This window comes from Lepeophtheirus salmonis, chromosome 1 (assembly GCF_016086655.4).
Source record: "Lepeophtheirus salmonis chromosome 1, UVic_Lsal_1.4, whole genome shotgun sequence".
Lineage (NCBI taxonomy): Eukaryota > Metazoa > Arthropoda > Copepoda > Siphonostomatoida > Caligidae > Lepeophtheirus > Lepeophtheirus salmonis.
In genome coordinates this window covers 19,753,948-19,780,062 of record NC_052131.2, presented here as the reverse complement: position 1 = coordinate 19,780,062, position 26,115 = coordinate 19,753,948, and the positions used below count along the sequence as shown (strand labels likewise).

Below are 26,115 nucleotides of genomic sequence, written 5' to 3'. Positions count from 1 at the left end.
ACTTTAGGTCCAATGTAGTTCAGTACTGCATGAAAGATTTCATGGAGAACAGGAAACAAGACTTCAAGAATAGATTTGGTTTTGGCTTCATCTAGTTTTATTGATAAAACAACGAACGCAAGATATCTCCCCGAGCCCTCATCTGACCATAACATAAATTAAACAATTTAAAATGGCATGGGGGATCTTGGAGGAGGAAGATTTTCAACAAAGTCTTCAACGTAGGGTTACAGTAAATTTTGATCGTGAATTATTTGCTTCCAGGATAGCTTTGCGACTTAGTATTATTATTCAAGTGACTACCAGAAATTTCACCAACGAAGAAGAAAAGCAAGTAGAAAATTCAATGATAACTTAGACGTTATTCTGACACAAGGTTTTCCTTTTGTCAGGGCATATGAGGCAGATACAATAAGTTTTTATTATGCAGACTGTTAAGAAAATATTGCCTAATAAATTGTATAGTACGATTAGGGCTCTACTTTTTAATGGAGCTTCATCAATATCTTTATGTGGGTTACAGAGTAAATCAATTGAATTTAAGATAAGTTGCCGATAGGGAAGCCGTGTTTCCCCTTTACTTTTCCTTGTGGTAATTGAAGAACTTAGTAATATTATCAAAAGAAAATATGGTAGATTTGGTATTCAACTAGGATCCAGCAGGAAAATAATTGATCTGTATGCAGATGATGTGACTCATATGGTACAGCAGTGGTTCCCAACCTGTGGGTCGCTAATCGATTTTCACCCGAACGTGAATATTATATAAAACACGGTAACAAATGAAGACAGTTAAATAAATAAAATTATAAAACAAAATTAAGACAGTTATAGAAATTCATACTATGAAAATAAATGTAACGGTTCCTTAAGTCACTCAACACAACGTCTGAGACAGTATTGATCATGTTTTGTTTCTGTTTTGTTTTGGTTGCGCCACCATTGTCACTCCGTTTAAGTCACTCAACACAACGTCTAAGAAGGTATTGAACATAGGTTGTTTTGGTTGCACCACCGCTATCGCTCCTCCCATTAGTGTTGTTGTCGCACTTGCAGTGACACATTGTTAGCTTTATTCGAGTGATTCTTAACCCCAAAATGAGTGTACAAAGAGAAAATACAGCGATGATTTCTTGAAGTGGGGATTCACTGACATAGTTAATGCAGGTGTGGAAAGACTACACTGTGTAGTATGTTTGGAAGTTCTTGCCCATGAGTCTACGAAATCAGCTAAGCTTCACAGACATCTCGAAACCAAGCCTTGAAAGATAAAAGTATTGATTACTTTAAAGCACAAGTTGATGGCGTCAAAAGTCGCCGCCTTGACAGCAGTGGATTATTTCAAACTAAAATTTTGCCACCATTGAAGCTTCATAGACGGTTGCATTAAGAATAGCACAAGCAAAAAACCCACACAAAGTAGCTGAACATCTTATTTTTCCATGCAAAAAAGATATTATGCGTCTCATGATCGGTCATGAAGCAGTAAATAAATTATTACGTCTATCCGTGTCAAAAAATACGGTAAACCGAAGAATAACAGAGGATATTCCGAGGATATTTTATGCCATATTATTCAAGAATTAAAAGAAACTCCTCCTGGGCTGTTCAGCACACAGCTTGATGAAACTACTGATGTGACAAACTTTCACAACTTCTTGTGTATGTTCGTTCTTATAAAAATAAAGAAAGATATATTGATTTGAATGCCTCTGGAAATGGTCAACTACTACTGCTGATATTTTTGATTTAATTGATGATTTCTTCAAAGAACATTCAATGGAATGAGTGAAATTATGCAGAGTTTGTACTGACGGGACACCTGCAATGCTCATTTGTAAGTCCGGCTTCCAATCGTTAGTTAAAAAGGTGAGTCCAGAAGTAATGGGGTCTACTTGATTCATCGACAAAGTTTAGCTACCAAGACGTTGCCTGAACTATTCAAAGAATTGTTTAACCGAGTGATTAAAACCGTAAATGTTTTTAAATCAAGGCAACTTGCAACACGGCTCTTCAGAGTTTTATGTGAAGATTTGGGCTCAACCAATGAAGCACTAGTGTTTCACACAGAGGTAAGGTGGCTTTTGAAAGGAAATGCGTTGAAGAGATTTTCTGAATTGAGAGGAGAGCTGCAAATATTTTTGATTCTCAAAATGCAAGCGAATATGAATTGTTGTATAATATTTAATGATTATTGCCAAGATTGTGGTAAGATTTTTAATTCTGTTTATGCTTTTGCTAAGTCTTTTGACTATTATTGAGGAAGTTTGTTCAATGGAACTTAAAAGGTCATAAAAACACCTTAGCAACCCATATCTCGGCAATAATTATTTTTGGGCTTCCCAAAAATAAGTTACTTCCTTCGAAGAAGGCTTAAGCAATTGGGCTTGTCATACTTAACTCTATGTCTTATACTGCGAAAAAGTTGACCTTGAAGGAACCAACAGATGGCATGGAGTTAAGAGGCATACTTATTACGTCGGCGTCAAGATATATGGCTTTTGAATTGAAAATATCTACGATGATACATTGACATTTGATTTAGCGCTGGATATTGTACGGTATTTTTCGGAAAACTCAATCAAATTCAGTAAAATTTTGAATCACATTATCCCAGATATTCAATAGAGATAAAAATAGGTAAATCCTAAATACTTAGTTTTGGATTTTTGACTTTTTTCGTTATTTTATGTTTTTCTTTGTTTTTGGGTTTTTTGTTTATTTTATTCTTTTTAATGTTTATTTATAGTACAAATTTTTATTGTGTTTTTGTAACTAAAGATATATTTTCTCTTTGGGAACTAATGTTATTCATATTTTTACTAGATGTAATTTTCCAATTTATTATGATGTATTTTTTTAAATTATATCTTTTAATGTATTATAATTTTGTAGCTACCTTTATGTGCCTCAGTCCAGGCATTCAAGAAAAGAAGAATTCAAGAAATCCAAAGGAAAAACAAAAGAACGTCTTTTTAAGGAGTCTGTAAAATAATTTTACTAAACCTTGCTTAAAAATTAGCTAAATATACGAATAACCCCTAACAAAAGCATTATAAAGAAAAATAAAGAATCGAGTATAATCAGATTTAATGTTTCAGTAGAATACTGAGAAGTATTGACGATAAAATCTAGATTCAAAGGCATAAGAAACACTTTTATAAATCTAAGGGTGTATCATATCCTAGTTCACTAACGGACGGTTAATGAATAATGACACTAGTCTACAAAACATCAAATTTGTTTTCCTTTTAGAATGATATGATGTGTTTCTAATTGTATTTAGCAGGATAAACATGGATATGAACATTAAAATCGAGTAATTTTGAAGATTATTTTTTTGCATTTTCAGAAAGGAATTTTCTTAAATTTTGATCTCTTTTTGCTCAATAGGGTAGGTTAAAAAAAAACCTTATTAACTTTTTTAAAGGTTACATAAATGTCTACCATAATCAATTAATGCAAATTAATGTTTAATGCTATAATCTAATCTTAATTGGCCAAATAGGTAACTTTGATCTCCTTTCAAACTTTGAAAAAGATGCCCTACCTAAAGACGACCTCGTATAAAAATTAAATTTTGCTTAGGTAATTTTTATAACATATGACTACTCTTTCGATATAGCCATAATCAAAATTTGAAAAAAGGTTAAAATTAAACTGGGCTAATACACACTTGAGTGGTGCCACTTGATACATAGATGTTAAAGAATGATAGAAAGAAAGCAAATCCTTAAAGGTCCTAAAACTTCTTAATTAAAGGTATTGGATATTAAAAGTTTTTCTAATGTTTTTCTATGAGTTATTAGAACTTTAATTTAGGTACCTTTTTTGATTAATATACTGCCTTTAAAAACATATAAACAATTATATAAGGATAATTGTTTGACCTAGTCATTAGATAAAAAAAGTTATTGTTATTTATGAGGTAAAATTATAACATATTTCTTATATTTTTATGCTTCGATAGGATTGTTAATAATTTTATAAATGCCGTTTGTTTAGAAAGGTTGTTAAAAATGTTATAGCCACATATGCAACATATATAAGTTATTAAACATTGTCCATATCTTTATCTAAAACTTTTTTTTTCGTATTTGTCCAATGATGAAAAAAATTGAACATTATTTGTGTAGGAAAAGTAATACTAGTTTATTTGTGAGGCAATTCATCAAATACCCAATAAATGCTGTAGCCACCATGTATTGTCTCTACAAATCGACCAAAAAATATAGTATTTTAATTTACTTGTGAGGTCATATAAAATACTATCTCTGAAATTATACATATCACTAGAGTTGCAAATCCATAGCCTCTTTTGGTGTGCAAGTTTTTGTAATGGGCTGTAGCGGGAACAATATGTTTTTATCTTCCAAAACTGATATCACTGTTATTTAGTTCTTGAAAAGATAACATCTATATATAAAGTAATCACTAATGTGTGTACTCATGAAAGACAAAATGAAACTCTGAGGATTTGATTGGAAGTAATAAGCATCGAATTCGGAGTAGCTCTATTATATTTGTCTTTGCTATATATGGTGTGGGACTTATGTTTCATTCCTTCCTCTCAAAACTGCTTGCAGCTGATCTAATAAAACGTCATGACATCTAAGCTGCTCCACTATAAACATTCTTTTTTTTCTTTATTTATTGAACCATCCCACTGTAAAAATAAAAATAAAAAGTAAAAACCACATACACAACTTACATAAAATTTTGTTAAAGGCACAAAATAAAATTCCAACATTTAAAAATTGAAGCAGATTATAAGTTTTTGAAGATACTGACATTTCATAGTTATAATCCAATAATGTTATAATTATATTCACAACGTCTTCGTAAAATCAACTTAATATATGAGGAATTTTAAGTTACACTTATTGGACTCAAGGTAGAACTTAGGATCAAAAACGCTGTAATTCTTGTACTGGGTAGGGCAGCATAACGTGGACTGTTGATTAATGTTTATTTTTTCTTTGCTATCAAAAGGGTTAGTTATTATTTTTGGATATTCTGTTTACGCTGTTATTTTTACTTACACAAACTATATTAATCATTTAGTAATTTCATCATCATGAGCGTGTAACAAGCAAAAAGGCAGTGCATTTTAGATATTGTAGATGCTGGAGTTGATTTGATGAATATTGTCAACATTGTTAAGTGATTTAGGGTCCTGTTTTTCAAGTTGGATGAAAAATGGAGAAGACATCTCAGGATGTCAGAATGTGGCTGACATAAAATAAAGGGTGATACGAAGTTCTTGTTAAGTTTGGAGAAGAATATAAAGGAGGATCTCACCAAGTCGATGTATCGCCTCACCAACAACTTCTCTGTGGCTCCTAAGACCTTCAGGAGGGATATAAGCACAACTTGGGATTAGTTTCTTTTTCAAGGATTCCATGCCACTTTCTGATAGAGGGTATGAATTCAGGAGGCGTGAGAGGTTCATGAAAATCCTCAAATGGGTCAATAGTGAAAATTTTCTCGGACAAGAAGATTTTCACTATTGATGCATTCCGCAACTCGTGTAATGACCGCTGGCTTGTGAAAACCAAGGAAGATGTCCAAGGGATTTAACAAACCAAATATCCAGTCCAAACAATGGTACTCGCTGCTATGCCCTCTGATGGAGAAGATTTCTATTTTAAAGCTTGACAGAAAATCAGTAAAGAGCCCTATATATGTGCTTAGGTACACTATGTTTGAAGACCAACATACTGGAGTTTAACTACTTGTAGACTTAGAAAGGCGCCCCTCACACGTCTGCCAAGTGCCAAAAGTTCTGCACAGATAACATGGCTCTATTCTTGCCCAATTCTGATCCCCTTCCTCACCAGATTTGAACCCACTTGACTTTTCTATATGGGGTCCACCTAAATGTACACTCACTAAAGTACTCTATTGTGGCTGCATGGACAACTTTTCAGAGGATTTTGTTATTAACTCCTGCATAGTCGTCAGGCGACATGTAAAGACTGTGACTGATAATGAAGGTGGCGATATTGAGTTAAAAAAAGTTTTGCAAAAACCATGTCTACATGTTTTGATTAACATTTTTTTATTGCCTACTATTAAAAATATAAAATTATTGATGTATGTCATAATCCATCTCTCGAGTCCACATTTTGCTACCCTACCCTGTATAAATTCTTGCTCTTGGATATCTGTATATCTTTTTCCTCTCGTAGCTTGTAGCTTATTTTATGGAACATCATGACAGAAAAACTACTCTCCTTAAAAATATTCTTCAAATTTCCAAGATTTCCATATTTATTTATATAGCAAAAACAATCAAAGCTGTATTAAGCAATCAGCCAAAGAAAACTGAAAAAGCGACCGTTTAGTTTAAGTAACTTTGTTAACTAGGTTTCCTATTTAGTAAGAATTCTAAATTTGAAAAATAATTAAGTTGTTAAGTGCGGTAACGCCTTAAATCAGGTGGCTATTAAACTATTTAGTCCTCCATAACTCCTTTTAAATCCTAATGCAGGAACTTGTGTATTTTGTGTTTAGCCATCCATATAAAAAATGCTCATTAGGGGATTTTTCATTACATTACAAGAGCTAATTCCTGTAGTTTATAAATTTTCACAAGATTAATGATTAGATAATGGAATGTTGACTAAGAAATATGCAGCAAGTAATTTCATGTATGTAAAATAACAACATAAGGAAATTATTTTTATTATTATGTTTATTTCATATATATTTAAAAGATGTATTTCTAATATTTTATAAAAATACAATTTCCAATAATTATTAATTAAAGTCAATAAAATATATTTTTAAATACAATATTTCACAAACATTCATAAAATGTTCCGGAATGTTGAAATTTTTTAAAAAGAGGAAAAAAAGAAAGAAGAATAACATAAACAAAAGATATAATTCTCACAAAACTTTGAAATGGACTCACAACTAATTTTTTTAAAACAAATTTGTATTTTTATATATCAAATATTATATTTAAGAAAATTTATTTACATTTTTCAAGTAATACAAACTCAAAAAAAGACATTTTTCTCAAAAAATAAACAACTAGGAAACAAAATAAAAAAATTGAATTTATACATATCAAGGCAATTATAAAATGATTTGTAAAGAAAAATCATTTTTAGCATACCTATAATATATTTTTCGTATTGGGCTAGTTAAAAAATGTGTATCTACAAGGATTAGTGACTCCATTTTGTGGTGATCCTATAATTTTATGGGGTGTACTAGCAAATAGTCAACATTATTATCATTTTTTTCGATTTCAATTGCAATTTCATTATGTCATGCCTTTTAAAAGGAAGATCGAGGGAATCAAAGGAAGATACTTCCAACTTGATAATCTATCTCAAGAATTGTTCCAATTCCGATTTCGAATTCCACGAAGGACGACGGGAGGAGACTTCATCCGAGGAAAACTACCAGTCCTTATAAGGGAGTAGAGTGAACTCCTTCCTTGTGAATGAGTTACCAGGATCGAAACAATAAGGCAATCCGTTAGCGATGAGTAGATCATTTTAATACTTCTAAATGGGATCACTTAAAAAATACAAAAAATAATAAAAAAACCTAGCCAATGCTTATTTTTTAAATTATAATATTGAATATCTTTCTATAATATAAGCTCCGATATTTGTAATCACTATGTATTAAGAATAAGTTATAAGGTTCTAAAGAAAAGTATCGTTTTTCATTATTTCTCAGCCTAAAAATGCAAACATATCGAGTTCAGAACGACATTCAGAATAAATAAAACACTTTTTAGTACAATAAAAACATTTTACTGAAGTTTTAATAATCGTACTTTTTATTTGGGGATTGTTTTAAAAAATTATTCTGAAAAATAATACAAAAATCCTTTTTTTAAATTTTTATAGCAAAACTACATCAAATTTAAGCTAAGCCCACATTTAGGACATTTGGATGTTTTTATGTATTATCATTATACTCCAAGTGTTTCCAAAATAGTTAGTACAATATTTAATAAACAACTGGACAAAGAAAATTTCCTTTCTATTTCAAATAATGACGTAGTTGATGGAATTATTATTAAACCACAATATATAGTCTATAAATTACGTACTTATTTATTATAGATATTCTTGATTGTATCATATTTTATAAAAGTCTTTTTAATTTTTGTCTGTCTACATGTTTTAACAAATTATTTTTCAGGTAAATTATATTCGATTATAATTAGATTATAAATGTTTAAATACATGCCAAATAAAATTAAAAAGGGTGGCCTCGAATGACTATAATTGCAGATATTTCAGAGTGTAAATAACTTAGAGAAAAACTGAGATTATTTTTTGATTCTGCACTCAAAGATAAATTACTTTTATATCATGAGTTCATTAGTACAAAATAAGTGTTCCCCTGTGTAATTGATGTTGAAATCGAAATAATGTTTGTTATAATTTGACGTTTCAAGAGTATAATAAAAGGCTCTGCAATAAAACACAACACAAATATAATTTAATTTAATTTTTTATTATTTAATTTCTAAACATTATTTGTGCCTCATTAAATAAAAAAAGTCTAAAATAGCTTTAGTATAAATTTTTATATTACTACTACTAAAATAAAATATGTATAAAAAAACAAATAACTTTAAATATAACTTGTTGGAGTACTTTTAATATTCATTTAAATATGTGCATTAGTCTAGTAACTTTTTTTTATAAACTTAGTTTCATGGGTTATTTCTGAATTAGTTTTATGTACGTTTTATTTAGCTTCTATAACATCGTATTTTTAAGTGATTTGAAAAACAAATCTCAAATATACAATGATTTTTAATAAATGCTTAAAAGAGAACTTAGTATATATCTATAAATAACTTAATAAATATTTTTATACAAACTTAAAAATCACATTTAGACAAATATATATCCTTAATTTATGAGCTGAAATTATTCCTTGCAGGTTTAAAAAAAATAAGCTTTTATATTAAAATTATTGATCCATTTTCTACGACATACTTAAGTAAGACATCTGTAATCAGTAAAAGCAGAACCATAGAGATCAAGGAACTATTGCCCCCTCCCAAAAATAAACACTTTTGGGAAATGCTTATAGTTATCACAATAGAAGAATTTCCTCTTGTTACAAAAAAAAAATTTAAAGTCATATTTTATCAGAAAATTAAATCAATTTCCTTTTTTTTTTAATAATGTTATTCGTTTAAATTAAATATCATCTGAAAAAATGATACTCTCAATTTTTAAAAAATCTTTTTGTAAATTTGACAAAAAAATATTTTTCCATTAACAAAAAAAAATATTCTTTTCTGTCAAATTTGACACTTATATTAAAACAAAATTACTTATGATTAGAAATGCTTAACTGCAAGCCCTCATTAAAATAAAATGATATGGGCGCCCCTGATGGCGTTCCATTATATAATGTTCCCTAAACCCCCCGCCCTCCAACACACTTTAAAATACATTCCACACTCGATGTATGTGACCCACTTTTTTGTGTGCAATCCGCGATGCCTTTGGCTGCAAGGCTATTTCGCCTTAATATATAAATAAATTAGATTTTTACATCTTTATTGTTCGTTTTTGGTTGAAATTGATGTTCCCTTTAAATTTTCAATCAATGTATACAAGGTTAATTTCTTGAAATGCATTAAATGGTTATTTTCTGCTGAAAAGATAATAGAATTATGCCCCAAAATTTTAATACATACACTATACAAATCTTACAATGCAACGAATTTGAATCAGAGACAAAATAGGTAACAAAATTTGTAAAATAAGAAACAAAAAAATAAACAAACACGGCAAAAATTATAACATAAGAAGTGGCAATCACTTCTCCACTATTAATTATCATTAGACATGATGGATTGTTTACACTAAAAAAAGACTCATGGATTCACAAACTAGCAAAATATGAAGGAATAGTATAATTCCCTTATTCCAACAGAAAAAAATATTTAATTGATTTTCTATGAATAAATATTACATTTTTTGATTTTAAAATTCAAAATGAACATCAATTTTAACGAAAAACAAAAAATATCAACGTATAAACCTCATTTTTATATTAAGGAGTTTCGTGAAAAAGTACCGAACACCTGAGAAAACGCTTAAGAGTATAAAAAAAATATTAGTGCACGGTATTATATTTTCTTAAACTATTAAATTAGTTCACAAGTTTTTAAGATATAAAAACCTAACGCTACAAAATTGTAGTATTATTATATTAATCTATCATATAAATAAAGATGAATGTGGATAATGTATGATATTAAAAAAATCAAGTAAGGTTATTTCTGTAACTTTTAGGACAACATTCATTTATTTGCACTATAAGAAATCAATTTTGAAAATAGTCAAAAGGACAATATCCTAATGTGATAATGTATATAAAAGTATTTACTGTCTACTCCCAATTATTTCCAAAGTCAATCAACAAAAAAAAAAATACGCATAAAATAGTCCATTTCGTTACATAAGTTAAAAAAACATTGAATTTAAGAATTTTAAAAATATAACAAAACTAAATATGAAGGACACTGACATCATTAGTCCTGAATGAGTCGACATCTTACCTTTATTACAGAATTTTCATTACAAATACAATCCATAACTGAACCTTTATCAGGATCATCCCAATATTTAGATTCAATACACCTATAATACGATACAACAAACTTTTCACCACATTGTCTTTTGAAAAGCTTCTTTACTTCTCCGTTGTCCTAGAAAAAATTATAAATGTAAATTATTTGGACTTGTGAGAAGTGATACATAATACATATATGTCCTACTGGTCTTTAAAATAATAATTGAAAAAAAAAACAGAAAATTCACCTGGTCATCCTGTCAATTTGAGAAATGTTTGGGAAAAGAGCGGCTTAGTTGTCATCATTACGTTTTATTAGATTGGCTGCAAGTAGCCTGAGGGAAACAAAATAAATAAATATCTCACTATGTATGGTTATATCCAGGACACATAGACTAGAATTACTCCGATGTCAATCTTCATTTAAATTCCGATTCTAAAAGGACTCCTTGTGGAAAGGAACAACTTGGGAATATGGGCGGACATGTTAATTTATGAATAAGTACATGTAAATTTCTGGAACTTCATCAAATCCAGATTATTCAGAACCCTTCCATACTTACGATTTCTCTTGTAGATTTCATGCATGAATGAATACCTGCATCACATTGAATGGAATAGCCAATATGTGTTAAGTCTGGATTAGATTCATCACGATGATAACACTCAAAGCCATCAACTTTAATTATTAATTTCAGGCGATAAATTTAATTATTGTGTTATTTTTGGTTGTTTTTACCCGTACTGATGAGTCTCAGAGACATAAATATTAGAATAACCCTTCCCATACTAACTTTACGTATGAAAATATGATAAAAGTGGAAATCATCTTAACATATGTTTTGTTTATCAGTAAATCGAATGATCTCAGTTCGAATACGAATACGTCATACAACAGCTTACTATTTAGAATAGCTATTGATATTTTACTACTTAATATTCAAATATTTATGTTGTACTATTTGGAAAGTATTAAGTAATCCATGATGATTTGGATGGATCTTAACCACAAGACATTCTGATTTATCGATCTGTATCCAGCCATCCTTCCCTTTCCTAGTTATTTAAATTGTCGCCGTTTGGAGGATATACAATCCAAAGGACTTCTGATCCTCTCTTTGATTTAATGTTCTGTTGCAGTGATTCTTTGTGCCTGAGTTAATGAATTCCTTTACTTTTTTGAGTTGTTTACCATAATAATTCACTGATTTTAATCGAATTCCTTAACAGGTAGTGATTGGTGCAGATAGGTATTGGAATTTTTAGTTTCTTGACACCAGAATGTACGAATACATTTTTCATAAAGGATATCAGAAGGTTAGCTTAAGAAAATTATTGACGACTTCATTTGGATTTGGACTAAAGAGTTTCAATGAATGAGCTGTGTACATAGGAAAAGGACTCTCTATGTTTCTTACTTGTTGTTCTATTAGATTATTCTATATTTTTATGGAACTCCTTAGTTCTGAATGGAGGAATTTATGTATTCTTGAGCAATGAGACAGTGATTGACGAGGTCTCAGACCTTGATGTGAAGTGAGATATGCACAATAAAGGATCCTTCCATTAAAGGAAATGAGATCCACCGAGTGAGGTACAAAGAATTACTGCAACAGAACATTAAATCGAAGTCCTGTGGATTAGATATCCTCGAAATGGAAAAAAATTAAGCAATTAGGAGGTAGATGGATATATTTTATACAACAAAGACATACATAGTATTAAGAATATGTAAATATTTTGCAATAAAAATTAAATGATCATGCAAGAAACATAACAAACTGAGATCTTAATATGGCACATATCTTGAAAATAATAAATATAAAGTTCAATGTAAAATGATTATTGGAAGGATTTTCAAAACTCTACACGGCTGACAAAAATAAAAATAATGAAATAGCATTTGCATATCTGAATCAAAGGTGAAGCAATCATTAAGATAAATAAAATAAAATAACGAAGAGCACATCAATGGGTAATCTAAATTTTTCTGAATATCTTTAATGTTCTAATCTTTAATTTATTTGTCCAATTAATACTAAAACCATTGTATAACTATTTTGTCAAGTTATAAATATTGTCTTAAATAAAATAACTCTTATGAGAAATATTTTTTTGTCAAGTTGAAATTAGGCAGTCCTATTATTTTGTTTTTAAACAATCCAATTTTTGGATACATTATATTAAGAAAACTAAATAATACAAGGTGCAACGACTTAACTTTACTTTATTATTATGCGTGGCAATGAAGCTGTTGAAGTGATAGAGGCTTTGGGGTAATTTCATTGTAAAGAGTAGATTTTATAGTTCTCTTGACAATACAGTTACTCGAAAATATGTTTTGCCCAACAATGGTTTAACATAACATATTATGAAATATAACTATTATAATTGCTCGCTTGAGTTTTAATAGTGGGATTTATGACAATCAATTTATTGCTCTGATTTAAAATATTTAAAAAACGGGTTTTCTTTTAAAAATTCATTTCCATTATTCAAAATTTGCAAAATTGGTTGAACAAGAAAAACTAAACTGATGCCATCAGATACAGCATCCTGTAAAAATTTTATAATGGTGCAGTTTGTCCAAATTTGTCAATGGAATCAGATAAATTCAAGAAAACCCAACATTGTTAAGACATTGTTAGAACCACCATAAGCTAGTTATTTTTTGAACTAATTATCTGCAATTATCAAAGAAAATATGATGTGGTTAAAATTTTGTATATTTTTATATAAAATAAATATCCTTTAGATCCTTTGGTATTAAAATTTTATCAATTCAACAGTAGGGTACTCACTTATTTTAGATAATTTTAAAAACTGTAAGAAATTATATTTTAAATTTAAATTTATTTAAATGGCTACTACTATTATGAAACAAATATACAACTTTTTTGATTTATAAAACTTGCTTTATTGTCCTTTGGATAAAGTAAATGATGTTGCTGCACACTGTATTTTCAATAGACATAGGAAGAAAACTAAATAAAAAACAAAATGAATGATAAAAAGGACACCCTAGAGCTAAAAAAATAGGAAGTTCTAATTTGCATGCTATTGAAGACATTAATTTGAAGTCTTTTTGTTATTAATTATAGTCTGTCTTTCTAAAAAAAAATCGATGTAATTTCATATTATATATAAAAATTACCTACTTATGCTATCTTATTTTAGAATAGAATCACAGTTATTTCTTAGAAGAGTTTTAATGAATGGATTTTGAATATAAGTAATTAGGTTATCGACCATCATATAGATTTAATTAATAAGTAATTTCTTAAAGGTGAGCATTACATTTAAACTTGGTATTCAATAAACTGAGACAATCAACTAATCATTTGAACTCAATGACGAGGTCGATAAGTGACAACAACGCAATGCCGTGAACCAAAAAAGGACAATTTTTTTTTTTCGCCATCATTGCATAGATTCCCTTTGCATATGCATAAAATGTAGATACCCTTAAAAGGGGCATCATATTATTCTTTATAATATCAGAGATCGTTTGCATTTGCATACTTTGATCCACACATCTTCCAAATTTTCTTGATACTTTCCCTCTAGAAAATGATTGAATTACTTACTCATTACTTAATATATCAATAAAATCACTTACTCACCATAAAAGTTACCTTTAAGCATCTGGACCACATTGATCTATACAAGCTCCTTCTCTCTCAACTGATTCATCAAATGTTCATTCAAGTCCACATACTTCATAGAAAGAAAGATATGATGCTCAATATTGACTTCAAAGTTGAAATATAAATTCTGGGGATAGTTGGTAGTTATGAGATGAACATTTAGTTGATATAAATAAAACGTATACCCTATCTATCCTATTTAAACTGACACTTAAAAAAATTGTCGTAGTCACAGTTTTGTGATATGAATTTTAAGAAAAGTGAGGTTGTGTTATATTCTAATACTCATTTGCAACTGTTTTTATTTATATATATTAGCAGTATCTTCAAAGACGACAATATGGAAGGCAAGATAAATTTTGTGGTGGAAATACTGGAATACCAGAAGACCCTAACTGAGATAGTACATTATCTCAAGATTCTCCGGACAGAAAGATGAATATGACAGAGTTTACACTCTAAAATATCACTATATTTCCCATGTTTGTTTGGTTGGTTTTTTTGGGTTTTTGGGGGGCGGGGAGGGGGCATAAGATTGTTGCAAATTTGTTCAAAGAGAGACACAAGGTATAACATTTTTTTATGCATTTTAACATCAATAATTAGTTTTTAAGAGAACAAGTTATTATAAAGTAAAAAAACGAATCTAACTCGCTGAAATATTTGGCGGAATTTAAATCACTTTTCAATAATCAATAGACCCAATTTCCTCATTAGTCAAAACAAAGTATTAACTTGAAAACGAGTCATAAGGAAGCAAGATAATAAATTGAATTTTTGTACTAGTTATATGATTATTTGCTTTGACAAAAATGCAAACAAACAGCACCTCAATTTACAAACTATATTTTAAAGATTTATAATTATTTTTATTGAAAATAACATGTACTCCAAATTTCATCAAACTTTAAAAGAGATATAGAAGAGCTTGGAAAATCTAATATGGAAAGATTAAAAAAACCTAAGTTTTGAAAAATCCAAATGATAAAAAGAGGAGACCAATCATGAAACTTAGTAGAAAACGTTGATCTGTTTTGACAATTGAGAAACTTGAATTGCAATTCTCTCCTGTGCACATACAAACGGTGTTAGATCCTTTCTGACTCCCAGCCGTTATCTTGGATTCCATACAGTAGTCACCTTCTTCAAATTCTACTATGCCGCAACTTTTATCAATTTTCATTTTTCCATCTAGAAACATAAAGTGAAATATTTAAAGTACTCGTGTAATTCCTAATACCCTTTTCCCAGACCAGAGCCAGAGGACTTTTCTTTGGGAGGAGTTTAAATGTATTTTCTCAACTTTACGTCTGATATCTCATTTTTTACAACTTTGAAATAATAAGAAATCTTTATTTTAATTAAAATATTATTTAGTTTCTTTTTCAACAGAGGTGTCCAAAGTATTTACTCTACTTTTGTTTTACTTATTTGTAAAATTCTTTTCGCCGCCTATTTTCAACTGACTGTTATATTTTCTTTTAAGCCAGAGAATTTATACACAGGATTTATTAAATAATTTTTGGTCTTCCAAATGAAGGTCCAGGATTAGCAAGCAAACCGATCCTCAATTTGTACAAGACCGTAAATGCCGTGAAGAATATTATGTATCCAACAAAGTACGCCAGAAAGACGGTGTACAACGTTGAAAAACGGTTGCAAGGTGGCAGGAGCATGAAGCATGATCCGAGATTGATGGCACAAGGCTATAAAATGAGCTAAAAAAAAGGTAACCTTGCGCATTCTCCACCTTTCTTCGTTGCATGGACTCTTTTGTTAAAGTTAATGGTGGTTTTATAGAATAAAAAGTGTCCAGAAGGGGTCTTTACAAAAAAATATATTTTCTACTCAAGTATAAAAAGTATAAAAATTATGGAGCCTTTAAGTTTAGTGTAATTACTTCTAACCACATATGTAGACTGTTGATGACGGTTTTTTATAGTAATATTTTCATCTATTTCTAAAAAGTATTTTGTATGGAAAAATTGATATGTCTTATTGTTTAAAGAGGTTCTCATATTTCAATTTGATTTAAAAGCCTTTCTGAGCAATAATCCAAAACTTCTAAAAGACATCTCATTGGATGTCAGCCCCATACCCTCTCCCCTGGTACTGGCCCTCTTTCCCCTTATTTTATTTAATCTTACCGAGAAAGTGTGTAAATTTCAGGCAGGATGCAATGTTTGCCGGACACGTACGTTCTTCATTACAATCTTCCAACTTGCTCGCCTTTGTACAAGTTTTACATTTAATTCCATCAACTGCAATAAACAAAAACACCAAAATAGTTATCTCAGTGAAAGACAAAAATTACCTTGTGAAAGGTTGTGAAAGACCAGCACTAGCCCAATGGCATAAATGGCAAAAAATTTGGTCATGTTCAAAAACTGTACAAATTACTATTAATATTGAGAGGATGTTTCTTAGTTTAATATAACTATTCAACTTCACACTATTTCCGTCTTCAAAGTGTTTTTATATCACTCTATGGAAAAATGATATATAAATGATAAGTATTGTGGTTGTATTTGATTTCCCTTATCAGTGTGTCCTCATATAAAATTAGACAAGATAAGTCTACTTAATCAAGTGCAAATAGCTAAAAGTAAATAGTGAACATTTTATCAGTCACTTATTTCTAGTGGAAATGCTCACATCATTATTATTTTGTATACACTCTTTTTGTTGATCCTTTTATAAGTTTGTTATTCAGGAATGAATAATTTCCAATACTGTAATATTTCCAATACAATAATACTCAAAGTAGGGTTAAAAATAGGATTAAGCGAGGGCTGCTTTTACAAATTGAGGGGATTTGCCCCCCCGACCATGGAACATTTTAGACGGACAAATTCAAATGAAGATTTTTTATGAAAAAAATCAAATTATCTTTTTAAAAATAGATTAAAATATTATTTATCTAATGAAAATGAAAAACGTCATTAAACTAAATGACAACAAATTGTAATAAAAGTGAAACAGAAAGGTCATTAAAAAATAAAATATTACATTTTAAACTAGAATGTGCACTCAATAGAGCGTAAACCTCCACTTGTAGTTATTTTTCATTGATGAAAAAAATTTTCTTCTCTTTGTCAAAGTCAAAAATGGGTAATTTTGAACATGTTTAATTGAATGATAATTATATATATTGCATTTATAGTTTAACTTGCATTTTATGTAAAGGTTGGATTTGTGTAAAGAAAAAAAAGTCTACCAATTAAAAAAGAAAAAACAGTTGATAAGTATGGTCTTCATCGTTTTTGTAAATTATTAATAAGTTGTGGGGTATTAACATTTCCCTCTTAAAGAAGAATTCTCCCCTCTCTTTTGTTTAAATTGATTTAAAAATACATAATAAATTATATATGTATGAGTTTAATCATAATATTTTTCATGCACCAATACTATTTTAAAGGATCAAGGTTCTTCTCTTTACAGGAGTAATTTATTTCTTCCCTTCAAAATCATACTAATATCTCATAATATATCTCACTCTTGCGTTATCATAGCACTCATAAAAAAATGGAATCACTAGTAATACATATGTATGCATGATGTGATACAGACTGGAAAGAAGTCTATCATTGTTTTTCAACAATATGTATTTCATTTCAAAGATTATCATAATAATAACATTTTGCTGACGAGATGATGTTTACATTCCTTTGTTAATGGAGGGTGTATGCATGCTGAGTCAGCACAAATTCTTTGGTCTGCAGATGATTCCAGCTGTGTATCTCAATTTATTTAAAAATGATAGTCGAATATGAGTTTTGATCTTTCGTATGACTTGGACCTTTATTGTTTTACCTGCGACTTTTTTTCTTCTAAATAAAACATTTTTATTACACAAATTTGAGTTCCGTACATTAATTTGTTCCAAAGTTATTATCGAATATGTAATTTCAACGTGTTGAGCTACCTTGACAATTGATCTTGATCACTCAAAATTTTATGAGCTATTGTTGTGACCATGTATAATCATAATAACAAATATCATTTAAACCACTCTGTATAAAAAACTTTGCTTTTGTCCAAACCGGATGTTTATTATTTTGGGGGGAATTATTGACTTCATCAAAATTTATTTTTACATTTTGAATGGGAAATTTTGTGATAAAAGAATAAACCTCAATAATTTTTTCATATAAAATGCAAAGCATTTCCAACAGCATAATAAAGTTATATCCAAAAGCAAACTATTTGTTCTCTATTTCTTTAAGTAAATTACCATTTTACATTATCCATGAAAACGATAAGTCTCTTTTCTAGCAAATCCTGAAATAGAAGAAATCTTTTAAAAATATACTTATATATGATGTTAAAATTACAAATAGAGTTTTATTATTAAAAGATATGGCTTTCATTGTGAAAAAAATTATACAGGGTTGGGCAGCAAATGTGCCCTCCAGAATTCTTCAAAAATAAAAAGTAATTTTAATTAAACATGTAAACAAGGCCTTTGTAAACTTGATCACTTAATATTCCCACCTACAGGATCAATGACAGCCTTTACACGTTGCTCGAAGATCTTGGAGGAGTTAATGACAAACTCCATAGATAAGTTGTCCTAAGTATCCCCATCCCACTATCCCTGTCCGACTATGGTGGCCTTAATTGAGTTTAAATTTGGGTGTGGACTTTTATTGGTTCCCTTCCCAAAATTGCCCCCCCCCCACAGAAAAGTCTGGCAGGTTCAAATTTGGTGAGGAAGGGGGTACAACTCTTTGCTTCATAGTACTCGAGCCTCCTGGACTTTATGGTTTCTATCAAAAGGCTAAGTGGGGTCGTCGTTCATAAAAAAATTCCAATTTGCCTCTCACAGCCCTTTTGATGGTCTAGCAGCCTCAGATAAGTCATTTGCATGACGATTCAACGATTTGGTGGGTTATTTTTGATCTTCTTCTCCAAAATGGACAGGAACTACAAATCCCTTTTTAAATTGTACCCTCCTCTTCCTGCTTTCCTGGGAGGTATTCTACAGCATTCTTCATATTGCCTGCTTTGAAAACCAGGCCCTGGAGTACTTCAGAATGTATATTATCCTTGCCACCTCAACTTCAGCATCTGTGAGATCTGAGATGCACTGCCTTTTAGTTTTTGCACATTCATCAGTTGACGAAATGCTTATTACATTTTGTTTATGCAAAAAGCATGGCTGCACCAGAATATTACAAAGTACTATCTAACCTTTTTATATTAATGAGAAAGATAACATTAATTAACAGTCTACGTTATATGGCCCAACCCTGTATATTAATATTTAATTAGCCCAATTGACAGATTGAAATCACTATTTATCATGTCAATAAATACTAAAACAATAACAAAAGGAAGGCTGATAAGGTTACATACACTGAAAGATGCAAAGAAAAATGGAAAAAAATAGAAGAGTTTGAATTTCGGGCAAGTTAATCCAGGCAATTTGGTAGTTCTGATTTATAAATTAGTAAGTGTCATTAGTGATTTAGAAGCAATTGGATATAGGCTTCTTTATCTAACCATCATTTCTATAATTTGCATATCTTAGCCGCATGCCTCCTACTTTAATCTTTATCTGATTGTATCTGGTCCCTTAGGATGAGGTTCTCATGTCTCATTCGATGGATATTATCTACATTAATAGAGACGTTGTTCATTGTACTGATGCCAATCTCACGTCAAGGTTCTGATAGCTACTTCTACGTCGTGGATCATCGTCTGTAGGGTCAAGAATACATGATTTGTTGTGGATGGTGTAAGGAATTATCTTATATTCCGAATACTACTGTAAGAAGTAATAACTTAGGGGTACCATAAAGAGACAGTGTATTCGAATAAAAGAGCCTGTGAGAGTTTCTCACCCTTCATGAATAGCTCCTTTATTGAAACTCTCACTTCAATTCCTACTTAAGTCAACTCTACTTCGTCTCCTACTCTCAGAAAATTTGGCCATTCACTGTATTTGTTGTAAAAAAGGAAAAAATCAAATCTGATATCCATATAATTCATGAAATTGGTTCGTACTGTATGGTCTGTAGTCTGAATGTATAATTATTGATCCTGTATTAGACAGCTCAAGCATCACTTTTGACTCCATGATTACTTCTGAATATCTTCTTATTGAAAAAGATATAAGACGATCCTGGACTCTGAAAGATAATGAGAAATTTCATTTTATATATATATACAAGTTAATTTCGCTATTATGATCATATATTCTAGTTTATGGGAACTGTTAAGAGATTTTGTAAAACATAATATATAACTGACTTCTGAACTTCAATGGAATTAGATTGAAAAATCTAACTCCATTTGAATTTCAAAACTTAGATAATTGGGAATCCTCTCCTTAAACTATAAATTGCATGTCGCTAATTTTGAATATAACTCTCCTGAATGAATATATATCCACACAAATAAATTCTTTACCGACTATTATGTTTCCCATAACAGTTTTTAGAGTGTGTTGTTTAATTGAAGAAAATAATTAAAATTGGAATAAAATAATAATGTATTATTACTGTTTTAGTATTTATTGGACAAAATATAGTCAATTTAGATCATTAAAGATATTTTGTATAATATTTTTACATTCTCCGTGAAGTTTCTGCAATATGTTTACTATTTTGGGGGTTTCTCTCTGCTGTTATTATTGAGTTGGTATCTTTTTGTGTCATTCAGAGAAAATAAGTTGTAAGAGCCTTCTTATTCATAGTTGAAAATTATTATTGATCATGTATATACATACATTGGATCAAGAAAAGAGATCACAACTATAATATTCCAATATACATATATGGCTGGTCCCCAAAGTTGTAGATATTGTCACCGTAGGATCAATATAAAGCTGGACAATGGTTCCTTTTTACAAATGTTACATTTGAGGGTCTAATATCCTATATAATTAAAATAATTTATGTATGTGTGTGATGCATGTCTCAGTTAGCAACAAAAAAAGGAAGAACGTATATTAAATTCTAATTAAAAACACTTAGTAAAATTAATTTGACGAAGCAGAGCATAAGAAAGTGTGAATTTTCCCAGTTTGCCAACTTGTCATTGCTCAACATTTTAAATTCATTATTGCAGATTTAAAAAAAAGTTTTAATTACATTTTGAATATGCATCATGGATTACTTCACATCTGTATAAACTATTCACTTATTAAATTATTCAACCATTATTGTTTTGATTTAATTAGTTATTTTAAATATTTAGCAACTAAATACAAATGAACATATATCTCGGTTAGAAAGTGATTATTCTTCTTAGACACAAAATATGCCATCCACTTGTTTGGTTCCTTGTCCGCTAGTGAAGCATTTGTTTGAAAGCTAAAATATAATAATACAAGAACTTCATTACATAAACTTCTAATATCAAATATGAAAAATCATAACAAATAGAAATCAACTATATGGAAAAAAAAAAAAAACATATGATGAAAATATTTTATTTACATTTTATGCAATTATAATTGTATTTATAGATATTAAATGAGTTGATAACTCTAAAAAAATCATTTTAAACATGAATATTCTGGACCAGAAAGTAGATGGATTAACTGATAACTAATACGACATGGACTTTTTTACTAAATCTATTATATAACACTAGCCAATAATTATAGGGGTATGGGTATAGAGTTATACATTTGGAATTTATAATATAATTGAAGAATAGAAGAAAAAAACCTTCCTTAATGGAAGGAAAAAATAGTAGAATATAATCAGGGTTGCCAATAGCTGATTATATTGCCAGATATACAAAAGACTCATATTCCAACGGACTCCCAAGTAGTCTCTTGTCTTATACGAGAGGTGTTAGAAAGAATTATGTTGTGTTCTTACTTTAACGACTTTTAAATATTAAATAAATGTTAAATAAGTTCACTAAATAACACATTAATAGTGTTTGAAATACTGATTTATTTAATCATATTGGTGTGAATAGGAAGAAAAGCAATTTTTTAACATAAATTAAATTATTAAATTGTGAATTAGAGTGAGCTGTTTTTACATTCTTTGTGGAGTCATTTTTTAACATTAAATATTTATTTTCCTTATACGGATTATAGATAGAATTCTTTATTTCTATATCATATTAATCTTTAAAATTTTAGTAGTATGGTTTTTAGAACAAATTTAAAGTAGAATATTCTGTTGGTCCATGTTGGCAATGACAAAAATGTCAGTTCTTTTTACGGTAATGCCCTATTCCATATGTAATGAGACATTTAGAATAAATCCCTTTTCTTCAACATACACATTTCAATTGTTTTGTAGTCATTTTGAGGGCTTTGGAATATTTCATAGTTGTGTGGAGATTATGCGTTCTACAACTCACACAACTTATTAAATAAATGTCTGTTTAAATTAAATTTTACAAACTTTATAAATAGCTGCTTTTTCCTCCGGTGTTGAATTAATAGAAATAGATTTTTGGAGTAATTTCCAAGGTTCCAAATTCTCAACCGATATCGGATAAGAATGTTGATTTTATTTCAATTTTTCTAGATTTGATGGTATTTGATTTGAATCAATTGACTTTTATTTCTATATTCACTCATCCATTTGAGGATTCTCTTTTTCTATCTCCTTTATCCATAATGGACGGAGAGTTTTAATCTCTTTTTTTCGACGGTTGCTTCTTCCTCCGAGGTTAATTTGTTGAAGTTATGGTCTAGAAATTTATCTTAGGGTTCAGGTCCTTCAAGAGATCTTGGAGTTAAATGATTTCCTTCATCTATTTTTATTTTTAATATTTGTCAATAATATATAAAGAAAATATAAGTTAGAATGATTATTTCAGCTTTCAAACAAAATAATTTTAAGAATTAATATTTTTTATCTCATTGATGGTATTTCAATTGAATAGATAGACAACTTTCAAAATGTTGCTCAATAAGTTATATTTATTCGTTTATGTTTAACACAACTCTCGATATAATCAAAAAATATATATTGGTAAACAATATGCTCTTTAAGTTACAAGGTCCTCACGTATGGTTTTATAATTAGCTCTTTTAGCTTCAAATACCACACTACAATCCCTTCTTATTATATATTCAAAGGAGTTTGTCTGAATCTGTGTGGTGTCACATTGAGTATTTTATGCTTCAAAATCAACGCGTTTGGTTTGATAATGAGCCCTTTCAGCTTCAAATATGACCTTACATTCCCTTCTTCTAATACACTCAAAGAAGGTTGTTCGTTTGGGTGAGTTCTTACAATGAGCCCCTTGTGTTGGTTTTTTTTCTTTCAATATACTCTAGGAAGCAAGATTGAATGTATGGGGTGTTACAATGAGCCCTTCAAGTTTCAAATACCGCCGCGTCTGGTTTTATAATGATCCTTTCGTGTCTCAAAGTCCACGCCCTTCAATCAATCTTCCGAAAATATATCGAAATCCTAAAATGTCAATTGAATCCCTGAATATTTCGAGAAACCGCCATCTAACTTAGGTTCTAAGTTGGGCGAAGGACAGTGTGAGGATTTAGGCATCCCTCAATCACCAAGGACAATGAAATTAATGGAATTCATTACTTACTCTATAATAAAACAATAGAAAATAATTATAGGTGTATCAGTATATTGTTATATATTTGAAACTAATAATTAATAGAAGAATAGAAAATACTTTAATGAAGATTCCTAGGTAAGATGGAATAAATGTAATCTAATAATGTTTACTTATACTCCATCTGACAAATGAAGGAAAATTTAAAAATATATAAAGTCTACAGAAAACAACGATCAACAAGTGATCTAAGGACTAAAAAAGTTGAATAACCTCTCTTAAACAGGAAGGAATCATTCCATACTCTTAAAATTTAAAAATATAGCGTTTACATGACCTCATAAGTGAATAGGCAGTGCCTTAAACTGGAGGAAATATAATAACCTACGTTTTTACATTTAGTACGTTCTTTTTAGTTTGGTGGTAACATTGTTTGTTCAATTGTGACGTCAGTGAAAATGCACTATTGAACTAGTGTCATCATAAAATTAATTTTTCATTAAGAAAATATCCAATGGTTTATTTGAAAGATTCGAATCATATTTTACAAAATAAAAATCAAGTGTTGCATTCAAACTCTTAAATCAAATTATTTTATTTTTCATTAAATTAAGTACAAATATATTATCTATGTTAAATATGAACTATAAATCAAGTTTTTTGAAAGAAAAAATATATATAAATAAAATAAATCTAATTTTTAATGCAGAGGATCAGGAATAATTATAGACAAGTTTTTATAAAATATTTTTTAGTAGGAATGAGGAAAATGCAATAATCATAACAGTAAATAAATTCATTCCCATCCAAGAGGCACCATTACATTTATCTCCAGTACATAAACAGCGTTCAAAATCCCCTTTATTGGGTCCATCGGTAAAACGAGAGTTAATGCATTCATCATTTTTTTCATAATCTATACTATGACATCCTTTAGAGATCAAATGTTTTCCATCTGAAAAATAATACGTATTAAATCATGATTGTTATTTGTCAAATTATGGGTATTCAGTTAATTTGAACAATTCCTTACTTTTATAGTAGAGTTCTTTTTTGCAAGATACGACGTCAGAACCACAGTCTATAGAGTTTCTACATTGTTTTTCACTCTCAACTCCAGTACATGAAAAACATTGAACTGCATCAGACATTGGAATAGCAGCCAAGGCACAAAAAAGAAGGAAAAGCTTAAACATTTTGAAGGATGAGAATAAACTGAAATATAATTTTCTTAGCGCTACAAAAATAAAAACCTTGGCACCTGGGAATATATTTTCTACGCATTTATTTTAGCGAAGAATTAATCATTACATTGTAGGCATTTCTCTTAGAAACACACAGGTTTGAAAGTGAGGCCAAACCCATTTATCAATAGCTATAGTTGAATCATTTTTTTAGGAGGGCTATTTGTAATAATATAGGTTTATGATGATAAATATTGAGGAAGATCCTAAATAAGGAAATTACATAACAAATGGTACGTCTTTCTTTCTCAGTGGCGTACGTATAGCTTATGTAGGCTATCTTAGGCCAAAATAACTAAGTTTTATTGGAATAAAACCCCTTTTTTTAAATTTGATAAAGGAAAATGGTGACATTCTTATTTATAGAAATATACTTAATAAATTATTTATTACAAGGATAAGATTATAATTTTCCTCGTTCGATAAAAACAAAATTAGTATTACAAATCTAGCCATTTTATTGTGATTGTTAATACTATTTTAAATAATTAAATTAAATGTTACTGATTTTCTTAGGCATCATGTTCTTTTCAAGACAGATGTTTAGTCCTTTTTAAAGGAATAAACTCAAGTTTCGTCTGCAAGATTTTTGGAAATTTGTCAAGTTAATTTAATAAATAGATATATATATATTCATGACGTCACTTTTGTTCTGTTATGTAATATATGACGTCAGTGATAACAACCCCTTCATCTCAAAAGCAATTTTCAAAAGTCAACATAAAGTAGCTCTATTTAACAACCTAAACGATTTTTTTAAAATGGATTTTCTCCTAAACTAATCATCTAATATAACAAAAACCCATGCCAAATTATAGCTGCATGAAAAAATTATTATTAAACAGTATATTCGCCTTTGGCGTCAATAGTGGCATCAACTTAACTTCGGAAATGGGGGTTGGTCATTATGATAGTTTCCATTGGAAGATTCCAGTATTCCTCTTGGATCCTGGACATCCGCTCCGATATTTTTTTTCAGGTGGATCTGTTAGTGTCTCACTCAACTCCTATGCCTTGGGGTTGAGGCCCGGTGAGCTTGGAGGGCTAACACTATGTACAACAAGGACAAAAAAATACTGATATTTGCAGAAATCATGATCCCTCAAGCAGTTTGACCTCATCTTCTGATCAGTACGTTTTTCTAC

General features: G+C 29.6%; 2 protein-coding genes and 2 long non-coding RNA genes across 9 annotated transcripts in view; 1 reads left to right on the top strand and 3 right to left on the bottom strand.

Moving 5' to 3' along the window:
- Positions 1-26,115, top strand: part of LOC121115278 (uncharacterized) — a 467,901-nt gene that overhangs the window by 355,939 nt on the left and 85,847 nt on the right. The gene's annotated exons all lie outside the window — the stretch shown is intronic.
- LOC121120219 (uncharacterized) lies at positions 6,913-14,188 on the bottom strand. The gene is made up of 3 exons (XR_005864961.2): positions 10,824-14,188; positions 10,562-10,711; positions 6,913-7,536 (listed from the first exon to the last, which is right to left on the bottom strand). It is a non-coding gene; the product is annotated as an uncharacterized lncRNA (long non-coding RNA).
- LOC121120208 (uncharacterized) lies at positions 15,070-16,721 on the bottom strand. The gene is made up of 3 exons (XM_040715053.2): positions 16,537-16,721; positions 16,370-16,483; positions 15,070-15,413 (listed from the first exon to the last, which is right to left on the bottom strand). The coding sequence occupies exons 1-3, from the start codon at positions 16,598-16,600 to the stop codon at positions 15,184-15,186; spliced, it is 408 nt and encodes a 135-aa protein (XP_040570987.1). The 5' UTR covers positions 16,601-16,721; the 3' UTR covers positions 15,070-15,183.
- LOC121124859 (uncharacterized) lies at positions 24,292-24,943 on the bottom strand. The gene is made up of 2 exons (XR_011780427.1): positions 24,760-24,943; positions 24,292-24,681 (listed from the first exon to the last, which is right to left on the bottom strand). It is a non-coding gene; the product is annotated as an uncharacterized lncRNA (long non-coding RNA).